General features: G+C 40.9%; 1 protein-coding gene across 8 annotated transcripts in view; it reads right to left on the minus strand.

Annotated features, from left to right (window-relative positions):
• Window positions 1-986: 986 nt before the first annotated feature.
• Window positions 987-13629, minus strand: part of LOC120808547 (DNA (cytosine-5)-methyltransferase 3A) — a 37946-nt gene continuing 25303 nt past the window's right edge. For 4 of the 8 annotated variants that reach the window (XM_040161528.2, XM_040161536.2, XM_040161535.2 and 1 more), the window contains 16 exons: window positions 13015-13173; window positions 12385-12492; window positions 11851-11998; window positions 11534-11677; window positions 11265-11309; window positions 10724-10803; window positions 10249-10361; window positions 9239-9422; window positions 8907-8991; window positions 8284-8429; window positions 8037-8127; window positions 7728-7876; window positions 7197-7282; window positions 7007-7076; window positions 6344-6462; window positions 987-5423 (listed from right to left, as the gene is read on the minus strand). In XM_040161528.2, coding sequence (XP_040017462.1) covers window positions 5282-5423; window positions 6344-6462; window positions 7007-7076; window positions 7197-7282; window positions 7728-7876; window positions 8037-8127; window positions 8284-8429; window positions 8907-8991; window positions 9239-9422; window positions 10249-10361; window positions 10724-10803; window positions 11265-11309; window positions 11534-11677; window positions 11851-11998; window positions 12385-12492; window positions 13015-13173 — 1869 coding nt within the window. In that variant the 3' untranslated portion in view covers window positions 987-5281. The remainder of the gene's footprint in view (window positions 5424-6343; window positions 6463-7006; window positions 7077-7196; window positions 7283-7727; window positions 7877-8036; window positions 8128-8283; window positions 8430-8906; window positions 8992-9238; window positions 9423-10248; window positions 10362-10723; window positions 10804-11264; window positions 11310-11533; window positions 11678-11850; window positions 11999-12384; window positions 12493-13014; window positions 13174-13629) is intronic. The other 4 variants (XM_078093030.1, XM_040161534.2, XM_078093029.1 and 1 more) reach the window with 2 other exon arrangements.

The raw sequence follows: 13629 nt of genomic DNA on the forward strand, positions 1-13629 counted from the left end.
GGGGGGTCGCGAAATTTTTGGTTGATAAGACAATTTTTTTAAACAATTTTTTTCCCCACAAATGTAAATATCTTCAGAATCGGAATTTTATTTATGGTCTTTAAATACACATTAACATGAATCCAACATATTGAACCGAACGGATAAATTGATGGAGAAGACGTTATCTGTCAGTCCGCAACACACACATTCAGCTTCCCTCAGCAGCTCTCAAGCTGGGCATCGGTTCACTCACTGCTCCTTTCATGCGAATACGACAGCGCAGGCTCCAGCCAATCAGATCGCGTTTATGCTCACGTCTAAAGAGCATGAAGCTCAAAAATAAAAGATGGCGGACCAAACTCCGTAGAATAGGGGGTCCCTGCTCCACCTCGCCATCAGTTTGGGGGACCTTAGCTTGAAAAACGTTGAAGACCTCTGATTTAAAGTGATGGGGGTTGCATGATATAAATCTCACCTGCGTTCAATTTCAAACCATATGTCTGAAATCAGAAGAATGTACATGTGCGGCTTTACACAAATGCTGTACTGACCTACAATAGAACTCAACAAAACAACAAAAACAAATCGTTTTAAGTCCCGCCAACACTTTGGTCTCATTTCTGACCGAGAGCACTTGAATACGGCGCGTCCATTCTCCAGGATTTAGAAGGAGCACTTGAAGGCAGCACTAAGTGGCTGAAGGGCCATGTGTCCTCCCTCCAGAAGCGGGGCGGAATGGTGCCTTGAAGCCTTTTAAATCAACCTGTCATGTTTTATTGCAGTTATTCATAGTAGACAGAGTTTGGCACAGATGGCCAGCTGCTGCTGCCCTCAACAAACTCTCAAAAGGGTTTTTTGCAAGAGAAAATGCTGCGTGTTTTTCTGTTGATTTTATGCAAAGCAAACCTTGAATGCAAAGGAAACTGAGAGTCAATAAGCTTTAAAAATAAAGAAGACAAAGTAAAACATTACAGTTAATTGAAATAAATGCAATTAAGACTAAATCACAAGAAACAGTCCTTTTTTTTATTTACGGTATTTCTTACATTGTTCAAGTACAAAGTTAAAATGCCTTTTTAATTAGTTCATATTCATACAAGAGTAAAATAATAATAGTGCCTTTTCATTACTACGACAAACTTAAATACAGTCATTGTAAAGACAAACTTGATTTATACTCCTAACAATATATTTTTCTTATTTTCAGATAAAATTTTAGCACCTTTTGAAACACCACCAGGTCCTCCTTCTCTTAAAAGCTCATCTTTCCTTTAGTCTGTGAGATGAGTGTCTGCATGCGCCTTAGCATTGTGTGTGTAGGTGTTCTGCATCTTATCTGTGTGTTAATAACAGTGTGTGTGTGTGTGTGTGTGTGTGTGAGTGTGTGTGATTTATGTAAATGTTTGTGAATGTATCAGTGATAAAAGAACAGCGCGTCATTCAGCCTAAAAGCTGTCGATAGGCGAACAGAAACATCATCACCGTGTCACACATCGTTTCAAAGTATCGACTCCAATCCTCTCGCTCTCGCCTGTCGGCACTCTCAAACAGATGTTGAAATCACGCAAAATGAGCTGAATCTTTCTTTCGCTTTGACTTTCTGGACCTTTTGAGCCTTTTAAAACAGCTAGTTGTGACCCCTCGTCACAGGTTTAATATGATGCTATTACTTGTATATAGTAGGTCAGCGTATTCAATATTTGAAATAGGAAATCAAATAACAACAACTTTCTTTGATAAATACGATGATTGTAGCATCCCTGTGAAGGTTCCTAATCCCCATGACGGCTTTTTCATTGTTGTCCGTCAGCCATTTCTGCAAATAAACCTACCAAAAACACTGTTCTGAAGATTTGCCCTTCTCAGATTGTAAATTAAAGCTATCTGAAGGAACATGAAAATGTTTTTGTGTTTCAGACTGATTTTCTTTTTTAACATGGAAACATTCTCCTCTATTTTTCCCCGAGGTAGAAAGCTCCCTTCTCGAGAATTTATTTTATTTATCATTTCAGGTTATTCATTGACAATCCGTCGTTTCATGTTATTTCAACGTGCTCTGGTTTGAGAGTGTCTGTTCGGCTCGTCGGCTCAACTATTCCCTCCGGCATCCTCGGGTACAACAGAACAGGTCACTATACTAACTGTAATATATGCTTTCTCCAGCCTCACTCGCTCCCCTCCCGGCTGAGACTGAACTGAACTGAGCACCAACCTGGAACAGTACACACACACGATAACAGATTATTATTGTAATTATTATTACCATGATTATTATTATTATCATTACTCCCTAACTAACATGGAATCGGAGATTACACTGACTGACTGACTGACTGACATGCAGCACCGGGGGGGCGGAGGGGGGGGGGGGTAGTTGGGAAGGGGGGTCGGGAGCACCAAGCAACGCAGGATGATGACGTGTGTATGCATGTGTGTGCGTGTTGATGTTTTGTAGCTAAACGAGTTGCGTGAAGAATGCGTGAACGTCGGCACTGTGTTTCCAGCAAACGTGTGTGTGTGTGTAACCTGCACCACTGTAAAAAAGAGTATAAGAGTTTAAAAAGCACCTGGAGGTTGGTTGTATAAACAAAGAGTAAACATGATGGAGAAAAACGCTGAACCTGCTGGTTTATTGTTGGTTTCTGTAACTGTTTGTGCGTGCGTGTGTGTCTGTGCGTGTCAGCATAGACTGCGCGTGTCCAGTTGTTAACTGGTCTCTGAGGAAGGTCAGAGGATCGGAAGGCTTCCTGGAAAAAGATGGTCACCTGAAGTCCGAAAGCACCAGACTGAAAGAGATCTCTGAAGACAGCCCTGTGTAAATAAGACACACACACACTGTCTGTGTGTATGAGAGTGTCTTTGAAACATTTCCTTATCACAACAAGCAGTTTGCTTATTCCTATTCAAGATCACAGAGTGTATCCCAGCATGCATTGGGCTAAAAGGCAGAAGAAACCCTGAAACGGTTATTTACACAGGGCCGTCTGTTTCAGTCGTAGGAAGTAGAAAACCAGCATCCTGTCTACAGAGTACAGGTCGGCCTCTGGCTTCAGTGCACGTCGCTGCGATAGACGGAGGACATCTTAGATCCTTATGAAGCAAAGCAGGAGCCGGAAGACCGGGACTCGTTTTTAACTCTTTCACCAGACCAAATACCCCACTGACTCTGAGCTCCCTAAAAAGGTACACAGGTGTTTAGTTGAATGCTTCTCAGAGGCAGAGCCGCTCTGGAGGCACAAATAATCTCACTGCACAGCAAGCAGAGCAAAGCTACCCTCGTGATGGGTAAAAACAAACCAGACTACATAGAGAGACTGCCTTCTGTCATCCTTTCACAGTATGACTGCTTATCTGAACACAGACTGCCCTCCGTATACAACATCAGCATGATACAACAGTGGCCCGTTACAGTATTCTGACATCTACCGTCCAGATATGTTCACCTGGACAAACAGTATGTAAATAAGAAATATAATATCCAACCTCAAAGGCCAAAGTAACCTCAGTGGACAGCTGCGATCAGACACGATTACTACAGTGACTTACAGTATCATTTAAATGTGGCTCCATCAAACAATGGACAACATCATTTGAGCAACAGTGAACAGTAACCAATGCAATACAACAGTACGCTTACACACATGCTAGTGTGTCAAATGCTACCAGTGTGCAGAATACTGCACCATATTCACCAAAGCATCAGCTAACCGCAATATACAATCACTGCCTAAAATATTACAAAAAAAAGAATACACTTTTAACACACAACGTAATGCTGGCACTCATAGGTATTAAGTATTAATAGGTATTGAGTATAAAAGCCATTACTTTCTTACAGTTGTTGTAGCCCAGTGACTGCTGACTGATTGTTTTACTCCCCATCATGAGTGTGTGCCCTTGCTGTGCACTCTCTTCATAGTGGCATCTGACCACCAGAGGGCGCTCAAACACGGAAGATGTGCATCCGCAGAGGTTTACGTTCCAACCTCGGCTCTGACGTTACTTTAAAAAGCCTAATATTGAGGGTACATGCCAATCGGTGTTACTTTTAGTTTACAAAAAGGTGTTTTGTAAACAATAGAATTTTCTTACACGAGTAAAGGAAAAAAATAACTTCTCACTGCTGTGGCATTCCCTCAAAAATCCAATCCAATATGGGAAAGGCTAACAAGATTTAAGACAGACGTTGTCCCCCTAAGGAGAAGATCAAGACCGTTTTTAGGTATTATTTGCCACACAAACATCTGTCTAAGGTTTTGTTAATTATTTGTAGATCCAGAGCATCTTTTTCGCCGAGAACACTGCACAAATAACAATATGATCACTAAATACGTGTCTATGTGATCATATTTACTTTTTTCGAAACTCCCCAGCACCCCTTCACTAAATCTGACAAATATATCGAACGTAATAATTCCCGCTTTAGTGTTGCTTCCTCCTGCTTGTTAGCTAAATTAGAGCCACAAAACTGTGAGACCGAATAAAACCAGAGGCCGGCCAGTCTCCACGAGCACCAAAAAGTGTTGTATTAAAGCGGCACCATGTGAACTCCACTGACCAGCACCATGAGCGAAAACTGCTGTTTGTGTTCATTGCACTGTAGTACCTAGTTCAATAACTGACACAGCAGTACTGTAACTACACATTAATACAGTATTTGTGTGTTTTGGATCAGAAGTGTTTTGATTGTGGGTTGTTGGAAACAAAGTTTGGGCTCCTTTGTAAGCTTTGCCCCCCTGAAGGTTGAATTCCAGCTGCCATGACACAGTAAAGCCAGAAGACATCAGTTTCAAGGTCGGACAGGAAGTTATTATGTGAAGCACAGTACAGAATCCCTGCACAAGTAAGTGTGTGTGTGTGTGTGTGTGTGTGTGTGTGTGTGTGTGTGTGTGTGTGCGTAACTCAGCAAGCACGCAAGGTAGCACCTGGGGACTGAGGTTAGCCAGTGGTATCCATGATATCTACATGATATTGTGTGTTTGTGTTTGTCTGTGTGTGGTTGTGTGTGTGTGTGTGAGTCGGGTCATTCTAGGTCAGCCAACCTTCATGTAGTAGCTCTATAATGTGTGTGTGTGTGTGTAACTTGTCAAGGTAGCACCTGGGGACTAAGGTTATCCAGGGGTCTACATGATATATATGAAAGCAGTCCTTTACAGTGTGTATGTGTGTGTGTGTCCGGTCGTCCCGTTTCAGCCAACCTTCATGTACTATCTCGATACTGTGTGTTTGTCATTACGTACTGTATGTGTGTGTGTGTCAGAGAGAGAGAGAGAGAGAGAGAGAGAGAGAGGGTGCATGACTAGTTGCAGGCGAAGTACTCCTTGAGCGGGGCGAAGAGGTGCCTGATGACGGGGACGCTCCAGGAGCGACCCAGCAGCCTTTGCCTGGCGAGACGACTCATGTTGGAGACGTCGGTGTAGTGGACGGGGAAACCAAAGACCCTGGAGACACACACGCACACAGCATTTCATTATTCCACTTTAAATAGGATTTAAAAGAAAACAAATCAACAAATCCATTGTTCATGGACAGAAAGTTGATCAGCAACTGATTGGTTGATTGGCAAATTAATTGGTTGATTGTTTGGTCCCCCAACTGTGTTTCATTGGTGTAGATCTAAAAAAAAATGTGGCTTTTGAACTTCTGGTCAGAAAAGATAAACAGCAATTTGAAGACGTAGTTTTCGTTACTTATTACTATATTCAAAAGACCAAATAATGAAACATTAAGTCGAGAAAATGATCAATAGTGTCAATAATTGTTAGCTGTGACAAACATCTTTGACCAAACAAACCCGATCTAATATACTGTAGACAATTAGTGCCTTTCAGATTTCTTTAGATTAAAAAATGTATACTTGAAAAATTGTATTTTGGCGCAATTAATTAATGGACTTTATTTCATTACTTAGAGGCTCATAATCCGCAGCTTATCTGTGTTTTTGTATTTTGTAATGCGCCGTTCACAGTACAGGACTGGACGCCGTCAAATCGCTGCACTATTGCCGTCTTGCAGTCATTGTGGTTTTCACGCCACGTGACTGGCGACAGGCTGTCACACACTACCAGATCGCTGAGCCGAAGGAGTCTCTGACAACTTCATGTCTCATCTCAGAACTACGATTTGTCCCTTGAACACATGTGAGAAGTGACAGTTGTAGTCATGGCATCAGAATTGTTTCGACAGGGAACGCTGTCAATGCTGTGCAAAAAGATGAGACGTCTTGGGCCACAAATGTCTTTAACTAGTTTGTGCGCACAGACGATGGAACACTTATTAATGTTAATGAAGTATCAGGATCACATGGAGATTGCACGCTGGAGCACACACAGAGCAGACATGCAAACACAAACTACCGTACCTTTCCATCTCGGTGCACCAGAGGATGTCCTCCTTGTTGTCCATGAACACTGGGAAATGCTCGTCTTTCCCCTGCTTCACAGAGTTGGAGCGTGTCGTTATCGTACGCAACTTCTCAAACTGGAATTAACATCCCGAACCAAGCACGCACAAAAACACAAACAGAGACGGAGACACACACACACACACAGACACCCTTTTTTAATCCTAAAATCATCCCCTGTTTTCTACAATACATTGGGATTTGAAAAAGTCATTGTCAACAAATGAGCATTTGCTAAATAAATGGCCAATAAGTCCTGTGGCTGGTAGAGAAAAAGTGAGCAAACAGCAGGAAAACAATGCAGTAAAAATGGACATCAATTATGTAATACGATATTTCTATAGTCTATCATACTTAATAGGAGAAATATTAAATTTCTATTCATCCCATTAATGCTGCAAGAGTATCAATTTATTATTGGACACCCCTGATATTGACTGTAGGTCTGTTTCTTTGCATATCATATGGTGATGAGCACAAATAAATGGTGGGAAAGCTACCAAAATATATCATTCTAATACAACTGTAATTCAAGCACTGTACACACACACACACACACACACACATACACACACACACACACACACACACACACACACACTCACACAGGTGGATAGGTACCTTGGCTGTGCGCCCGTGCTCGAGACAGTCTTGTAGGTCCAGCCGGTCATTCATCATGGCTGTAAGAGGTCTGGGACAAAATATTAAAACATCAATTATTTGAATTCAGAATTGATTTAAGGAACAAATCAGACTTGTAGTCAAATAAACGGTCGACTGATGATAACTATGGGACGTTTGTTTGTATCACCTGGACATGCCTGGCAGGTTTCCCCAGAAATAGCGAGCGCGGTGGGCAGCAGAGACCTCTTTGGCGTCGATCATCACCGGGTTACACTAGGGAGGAGCAGCAGGTTAACTTCCTGTTCCACTAAATGTCAACATCTTCCTGTCTGGCAAGTCTGTGCATATATAATATAGGAATCTAATAGAAATAAAATATAGTACGCCATGAAATAGAACAGTATAACATATTAACATAATATGGAGTAATATGGTGTGGCATCAAATATATAAGACAAAATGAGGTTCAGATACCATCTGAGATATGAACAGTCTGTCGTCCCCACTGCTACAATCTGTTAAGATTTAATATTCAGTCCCTTTATTTCTGTAGACAGAAGCATCTGAAGACTTCTTAAATGTGCTGACTAAATCTGCATGTGCCTTCATACTTCTTCTCTCCTCCGCATCAGTCACTGTGTGGGATCCGTCGGAGGAATGTACATGTATACATTCATCTACATAAGTGCACTTCAGGGCCGTGTAACTGCTACCGTACCTCTAAAAAGCGGGAGATGTCCCGTTTGTCGCTGACTCCCATCGCCACCACGTTCTCAAACAGCCAGTAGAACGGACGCGCGTCACCCGTTTTCGGTCGAGCCTCGTGCAGCAGGCGGTAAAATTCAAAGAACAAGCGGCCTGTTCCCTCTGCGGGGACGAGAAGTTCAGCCTCACATGAAGATCATCAGGGTTCACTTGAATATATTTAATAATTAATTGAATCTAATTTATCTTTCCTCCCAGTTTTATTCATAGCAGAAAACTAGTGTGAATTTATACCCGGACGGATTCAAAGAACGTCTCTCACCGAAAAGGCCTTTCCTTGCAGGGTTGACTATGGAGAGGTCGTTGCAGGGGCTTCCTCCAATCACCAGGTCGAACGGCCCCCATTCCTCAATCTTGTGTGAGAAAACAGCAGTTTGGTCAAATAGAAGATTAAAAAACAATCGACTCGTGTGTAAGATGAATTAAGCCTTTCCATAATTTGCCGTACTTACACTTAAATACATTGTGTGGTGTGAAATATGATTGTGTATTTGAGTAGAAGCACTCACGAGTTTGCGTGTCACGTTTCGTACGTCACCCACATACATGATGCGCCCCTCGTGTCGCACCATGCCGACGGTGATGGAGTCCTCACACACCTCGGAGGCAACGTACTTGTCAACCTGCATGCCCAAATCCTTCAGCACCAATAGGCCTGTGCACACACACACACACACACACATACACATTTGTATTTGTTTAAATAAAGGTAAAAAGGACTAGAACAAACGCCATGCTAGGTGCTATGCTAAGGTGAGAGGGTGCTTTGAGGAAAATGCTTAGTACCACGGCGATGTTATCAGATGTTGTTATTAGATTAGCGTGCACATTTTTGGTTCAAGGTAAATATATTTTCACTGCACGGTTACACAAAGAAATGCAGTCAAAGTCAAGAATTAAAAAAAGCATAATTATTAATTACTAATTAACAAAAATTAAAAAAAATGTTTATGGTGTAGGGGGAGGATAAATGACCTAACAGCTTATTATTATTCATCTTGACGGGACCATGAATGTCCAATTCATCCAATAGACATTTTGGTCCTGACCAAAGCAGTGGAACTACCGATTGACATTGTCTTTGTTAATAAATTGAAAGAAGGTAGTCAGATAACGTCTACACATAATGTACCTGTGGCAATGCCATCAAACAGGGAGAGAACTCTGATTGGCTTTCTCTTCTCTGCTGAAACTGGAGGATACAACTTGGCTGGCTCCTAAAAGGAAGAATTGAAAAGGAAGAAGAAACATTGATGAACACAAGATTAAATATTAAGCTTCACAGTGTGCAGAGAGAGCACATGAGCTTTATTCATGATTAGGATCTGATCTGAGCACAGTTCTGATCATTTAGCCTTCATGGATCATTTATAGCAGAGGAGAGGCCTCGCTGAAAAGCAGATACTTATGTCTAACTGTGATGTATTTCTCTTAATTTCTCCAGCAGGCGATTGTCACACTCACAAAATCCTGCTCGTGGTTGTTGGCAAAGAAGTGTTGTAGTCTGCTGGGCCAGTCGTCCCGTCGCCGCAGTAACCCAAAGCTGCTCCGGGGGCCACACATGAAGCAGTTCCAAGGATCTTCTTTGATGGCTGTCGCCGCTGAGCCGGGACCGACCAACAGATCCACACACTCCACACAGAAGCACCTGCACACAAACTCCCCATGAGACTCCTCCACCCGACTGCTGGTGAGTGGGTCCTTTACTCATTGCAAATATTCGTTTATTTTTTTGGGAGACAGATTAAATCTCTTCTTCCCTAAATAGTAGTTTCTTGGTGAAGGGTTTAATTAAAGTTGTTTTTGTTCGCAGCATCTCCATTGGTGTAATGTCAAGTATATTTGCTGTGAGTGTTGCAGTCAAGTTTGAGGTACTATATTAGCATCATTTTCAAAAAGAAAAAAAGATAAAAGATCAGTCACACTAGTCACATGTGATTGGCCTAGTCACATGTGATTGGCCCTTCTCTTTAAACTGTACTATTAAATAAAGGCAAAACACCTTTAAAATACAATAATGATAATTTAATAAAATAATAAATAAATAACTATAATAATAATAATAAAATAAATCAAACCCAACAAATAGTTATGATTATAGTTAACGACCTACTCCATAGTTTAACAGTAACAGAGTATTTTTACAGTGTATCATTGCTACTAAGATCAGAGTACTTTGTCCACCACCACAATGCCAAGTACTGCTGTTTCAAGCTGTTGGATATTTGCAGCCTGGATGCCAAAATAAGCTGCGTGTTCACATACTGTAACTAAATCTGCTCCTCGTGAGTCGCCTGGTTTGATAGCCAATGAATGGATCCATACTGTAAAATCACGCTTTGACATTTTTAGTTTCTTCTTCATTTCAAGTTACTTCCACCAATGTGAAATCCCAAACCGCGTCCTGGTAAAACGAGTAGAAGCTTCTTGCCTCTCACTCTCACCCGAGTAAACGAGTGAAGCTTTGTACTGACCTACAGCAGTTGTTGTTGCCACACATAAGCACCTCTCTGCCTCCACAGCAGATGGTGCAGTAGGACTGGTAGCCGTCATCGTCGTACTGGTAGGCGCACTCCAGGAACGAGTTCTGCGGTCAGGAAAGGGGGGGGGGGGGTCATCGACTGTGTCAGTGTGTCGTCATATCACAGACGTCAATCATATTGAACCAGCAATAATTCTATTCCTTCCACATTTTAGATAAATATACAGTATAAATATCTTGTACAGATAAATTATTATTTAATTCAACTATATATATATTTATATTTATATAGGTGTGTAATTTAATTAACTGTTATACAATAAATACTTAATTGCTCTCTCTTTGACTGTCTTTTACTGGAATTATTTGTTTTCTAGAAAACCTAATGTTGTAAAATGGTGTCCAAGCTTTATTATATCAGTCTCACACAATTCCATAATAGAGTCAGATGATAAAAGAGTTCTCACTTTGCAGCCCTGACACATTGCACCTCCGAAGAGAGGATGCTCCAGAGAGACGTTGAGGCTTCCACAAGAGATGCAGATATCTGAACAAACAAAAGTCCGGATTGCATCATTACATGTAAAACAATTTGTTTAGCCCTTTGTTTACATGAATGGAGGAAATTTTAAACACACAAAGACATTTTAAATGTCGTTATGATGCATAACAATATTTGTTGTCCGTTCTTTGATTATTAATCTTGCCTAAGCATTTACTCCAATACACCAGTGAATTATTCTTAATGCATAAATTAATCAGCTGAATTTCAATAATGTAAACAAGCACAACAATTTTATTCTAGAAACGTTAAAGAGACTACAGTGACTGACTAAAAATATAAGCCATAAGAAGCCATTCAAATAAAACTTATTGTAAGAGGAAGATGATATAAATGAGCTTTTAGTTAGTATCCATAGTAATGAGTAAACATTGTGTAAATAATAAAGGAGTATCATTAAATACAGCACTTCTTTAATTCACGTTAAAAAAAAATCAGAAACTTACCGTCTATGTTTCTGGTCTTCTTCTTGACCTCACATATGAGTCTCTCTGAAAACATGAAAGCCGTGAATACGCATCACAAATGTGAACATTTAGACAGCTAAAAAATTCATAAAAGTAAATGTTACTGATTTTTCTGTGTATATTTTTGATGATACATTTATCTCAAAATGTAGTGTGAGTATTGTGGTCTCAGCTCCAAACTTCTGAAAATCCTCAAACATACGTAGAATCAACAGGTTGATTTGTGTGGATTGTGTTTGTGTGTTTACCTCTGGTGCCTTCGTCTATCACCTCTCTGATCTTTGCTTTTTCAGCTGAGTTCTTGCGGGGCTTCTTGGCGGGTGGAGGCGTGTACGCTGCCTCCGGTTCAACCCACATCTCTGGGTACACTTCCTTATATGGATTCCGTTCCTCTGTGGGGATATAAGAACATTTAATGATCTTATGTATTGATGGTATGTTACATGATGAGTGCCAACTGTTCACAGACATCTGAATCTGTTCCATTATGAGGAGTATCTGCAGTAGGCGTGTGTTTTAGACAACCACTCCCTTAAATTATGTATATAATGAAATGTGTGTATACCCTCCGGAGGCTCCAGTGACTGAGGACCCTTGGGTGGGAAGCCGTTCATGGCCCACTCTATTATCTGTCTGGTTTGAATCTCCACCCCATCTGCATCATCGCTCGCATCACAGGAAGGAATTGGCCTCCCTGCTCTGACACTGGCCACCTCCACACAAAATTAACACGCGGCACAGAAAACAGGAAAAACATGTCAAATAAGAAGAATAAATATGGTCATTATGGCTGTACAAGCTAGAAGAATAAAAAATAACTGCATGTCTTAATGTGCAAATACTCAGCTGGTTATTTATAACTTCTAAATACATATGAAATATGAGATGAACCCACGTGATAAACCACCTCTACCAATACAAATTAAGCTCTTCTTACATAGTAATAAAATGACAAAATCTGACCTTTAGACCCGCACATATATCTATTATATATAGGGTCTTTTAGATGTTCATTCAGAGTACGTTCAGTTCTGGATCAAATGTCCTCATTTATTTATGAACCATAAAGAAGCAAAGTTGAAACGGTTGGCTTTGTTACCTGCAGAGCCTCAAAGATGGCTTTTCGGTACATGGGCTGTTTGTTGTAGGTGGGCTGGTGGAAGGCAGGTGAGAAAGAGCTCAGAAGCATCAGCTTCTCCACACAAACCTGCAAAAACCCCAAAAGATATAATAAGGATAATAGATATCAAAAGGCAGAAATGATTAGAGGAAAAAAGCTGGTGAAACGACTTCTCAACAAGTCCTTGAAATCCTTAATTAAGGTAATTTTGTGTGCAGCAGTGAGGACGTTTTTAGGAAAGTTCTCTCAAAAGACAAGTGCTTCGGTGCAATATGTGGGTTACTAAGTCCAACAAGGTCATCTTCTATCAAATTAAAGTAAAAGATCAAATCTGCTCTGTTAAAGTTTCTGCTTTAATTAAGTGCTGAGTTAACACAGAGCTGCGTAGCCACAGATTAAAAGCAACATCTTATTGGATGGGTTTATGTAACCGGGACGATATTCTTGTGTCTATGAAAGCATAGATTGCCCGGAGTGCTACAGTCATTAGGCCACTGCATTAAAAGGCCCAATCACTTCCCTGATGACTTCCCTCTACTGTTAATTTAACACAGATTTGTGCCGGTATATGACCATTTTTAGGGGGGGGTTCTCACTAAAACGACTTACCACAGAGAACTTTCCGTCTCCGAACCACATCACCCAGCGAGTTCCGTCTGCAGCTCGACTCCGGCCGCTCATCAACCAGGAGACGATTCTGCCGGGCCACCAGGAGAAACCTCGCAGCTTCCCGAACACCAGAACACCGATGCCGAATCCCCTGCCATCCTGCAGCATGGACACAACAAAGGGAGTTCAATTTCCACCTGCACTCCTGATATTTACAAGGGGTGGGAATCTCTTGGCACCTCACGATTCGATTCTGATTCAGAGGTCAACGATTCGATTCTAAACCAATTATCGATTCTAAACTGATAAAACGATTATCGATGCATCTCGATTTTCTAAATTTTCTCAAATCTGAGTTTGCTACTCAGAGGTTGCTAATCACTTCCTACTTTATTTGATAATTAAAGAAAATCAACAGATGAATTACCTTCTCTCATTTTTTATAAGAGAAAAAAAATCTTTGTCACAAATATGATTTTCTATCAACAATGCAAGAACCAATGCAACTTGCATTTCAACACAATATGGAAGTAGCCTATGTAAAAAAAATATTAAACAGATTCATTTTTTTTTTAAAAGAAGAAAAAGCTGCTCTTAGTCTCAGACCGGTCCGTA

Source organism: Gasterosteus aculeatus, chromosome 18, assembly GCF_964276395.1.
Source record: "Gasterosteus aculeatus chromosome 18, fGasAcu3.hap1.1, whole genome shotgun sequence".
Taxonomy (NCBI): domain Eukaryota; kingdom Metazoa; phylum Chordata; class Actinopteri; order Perciformes; family Gasterosteidae; genus Gasterosteus; species Gasterosteus aculeatus.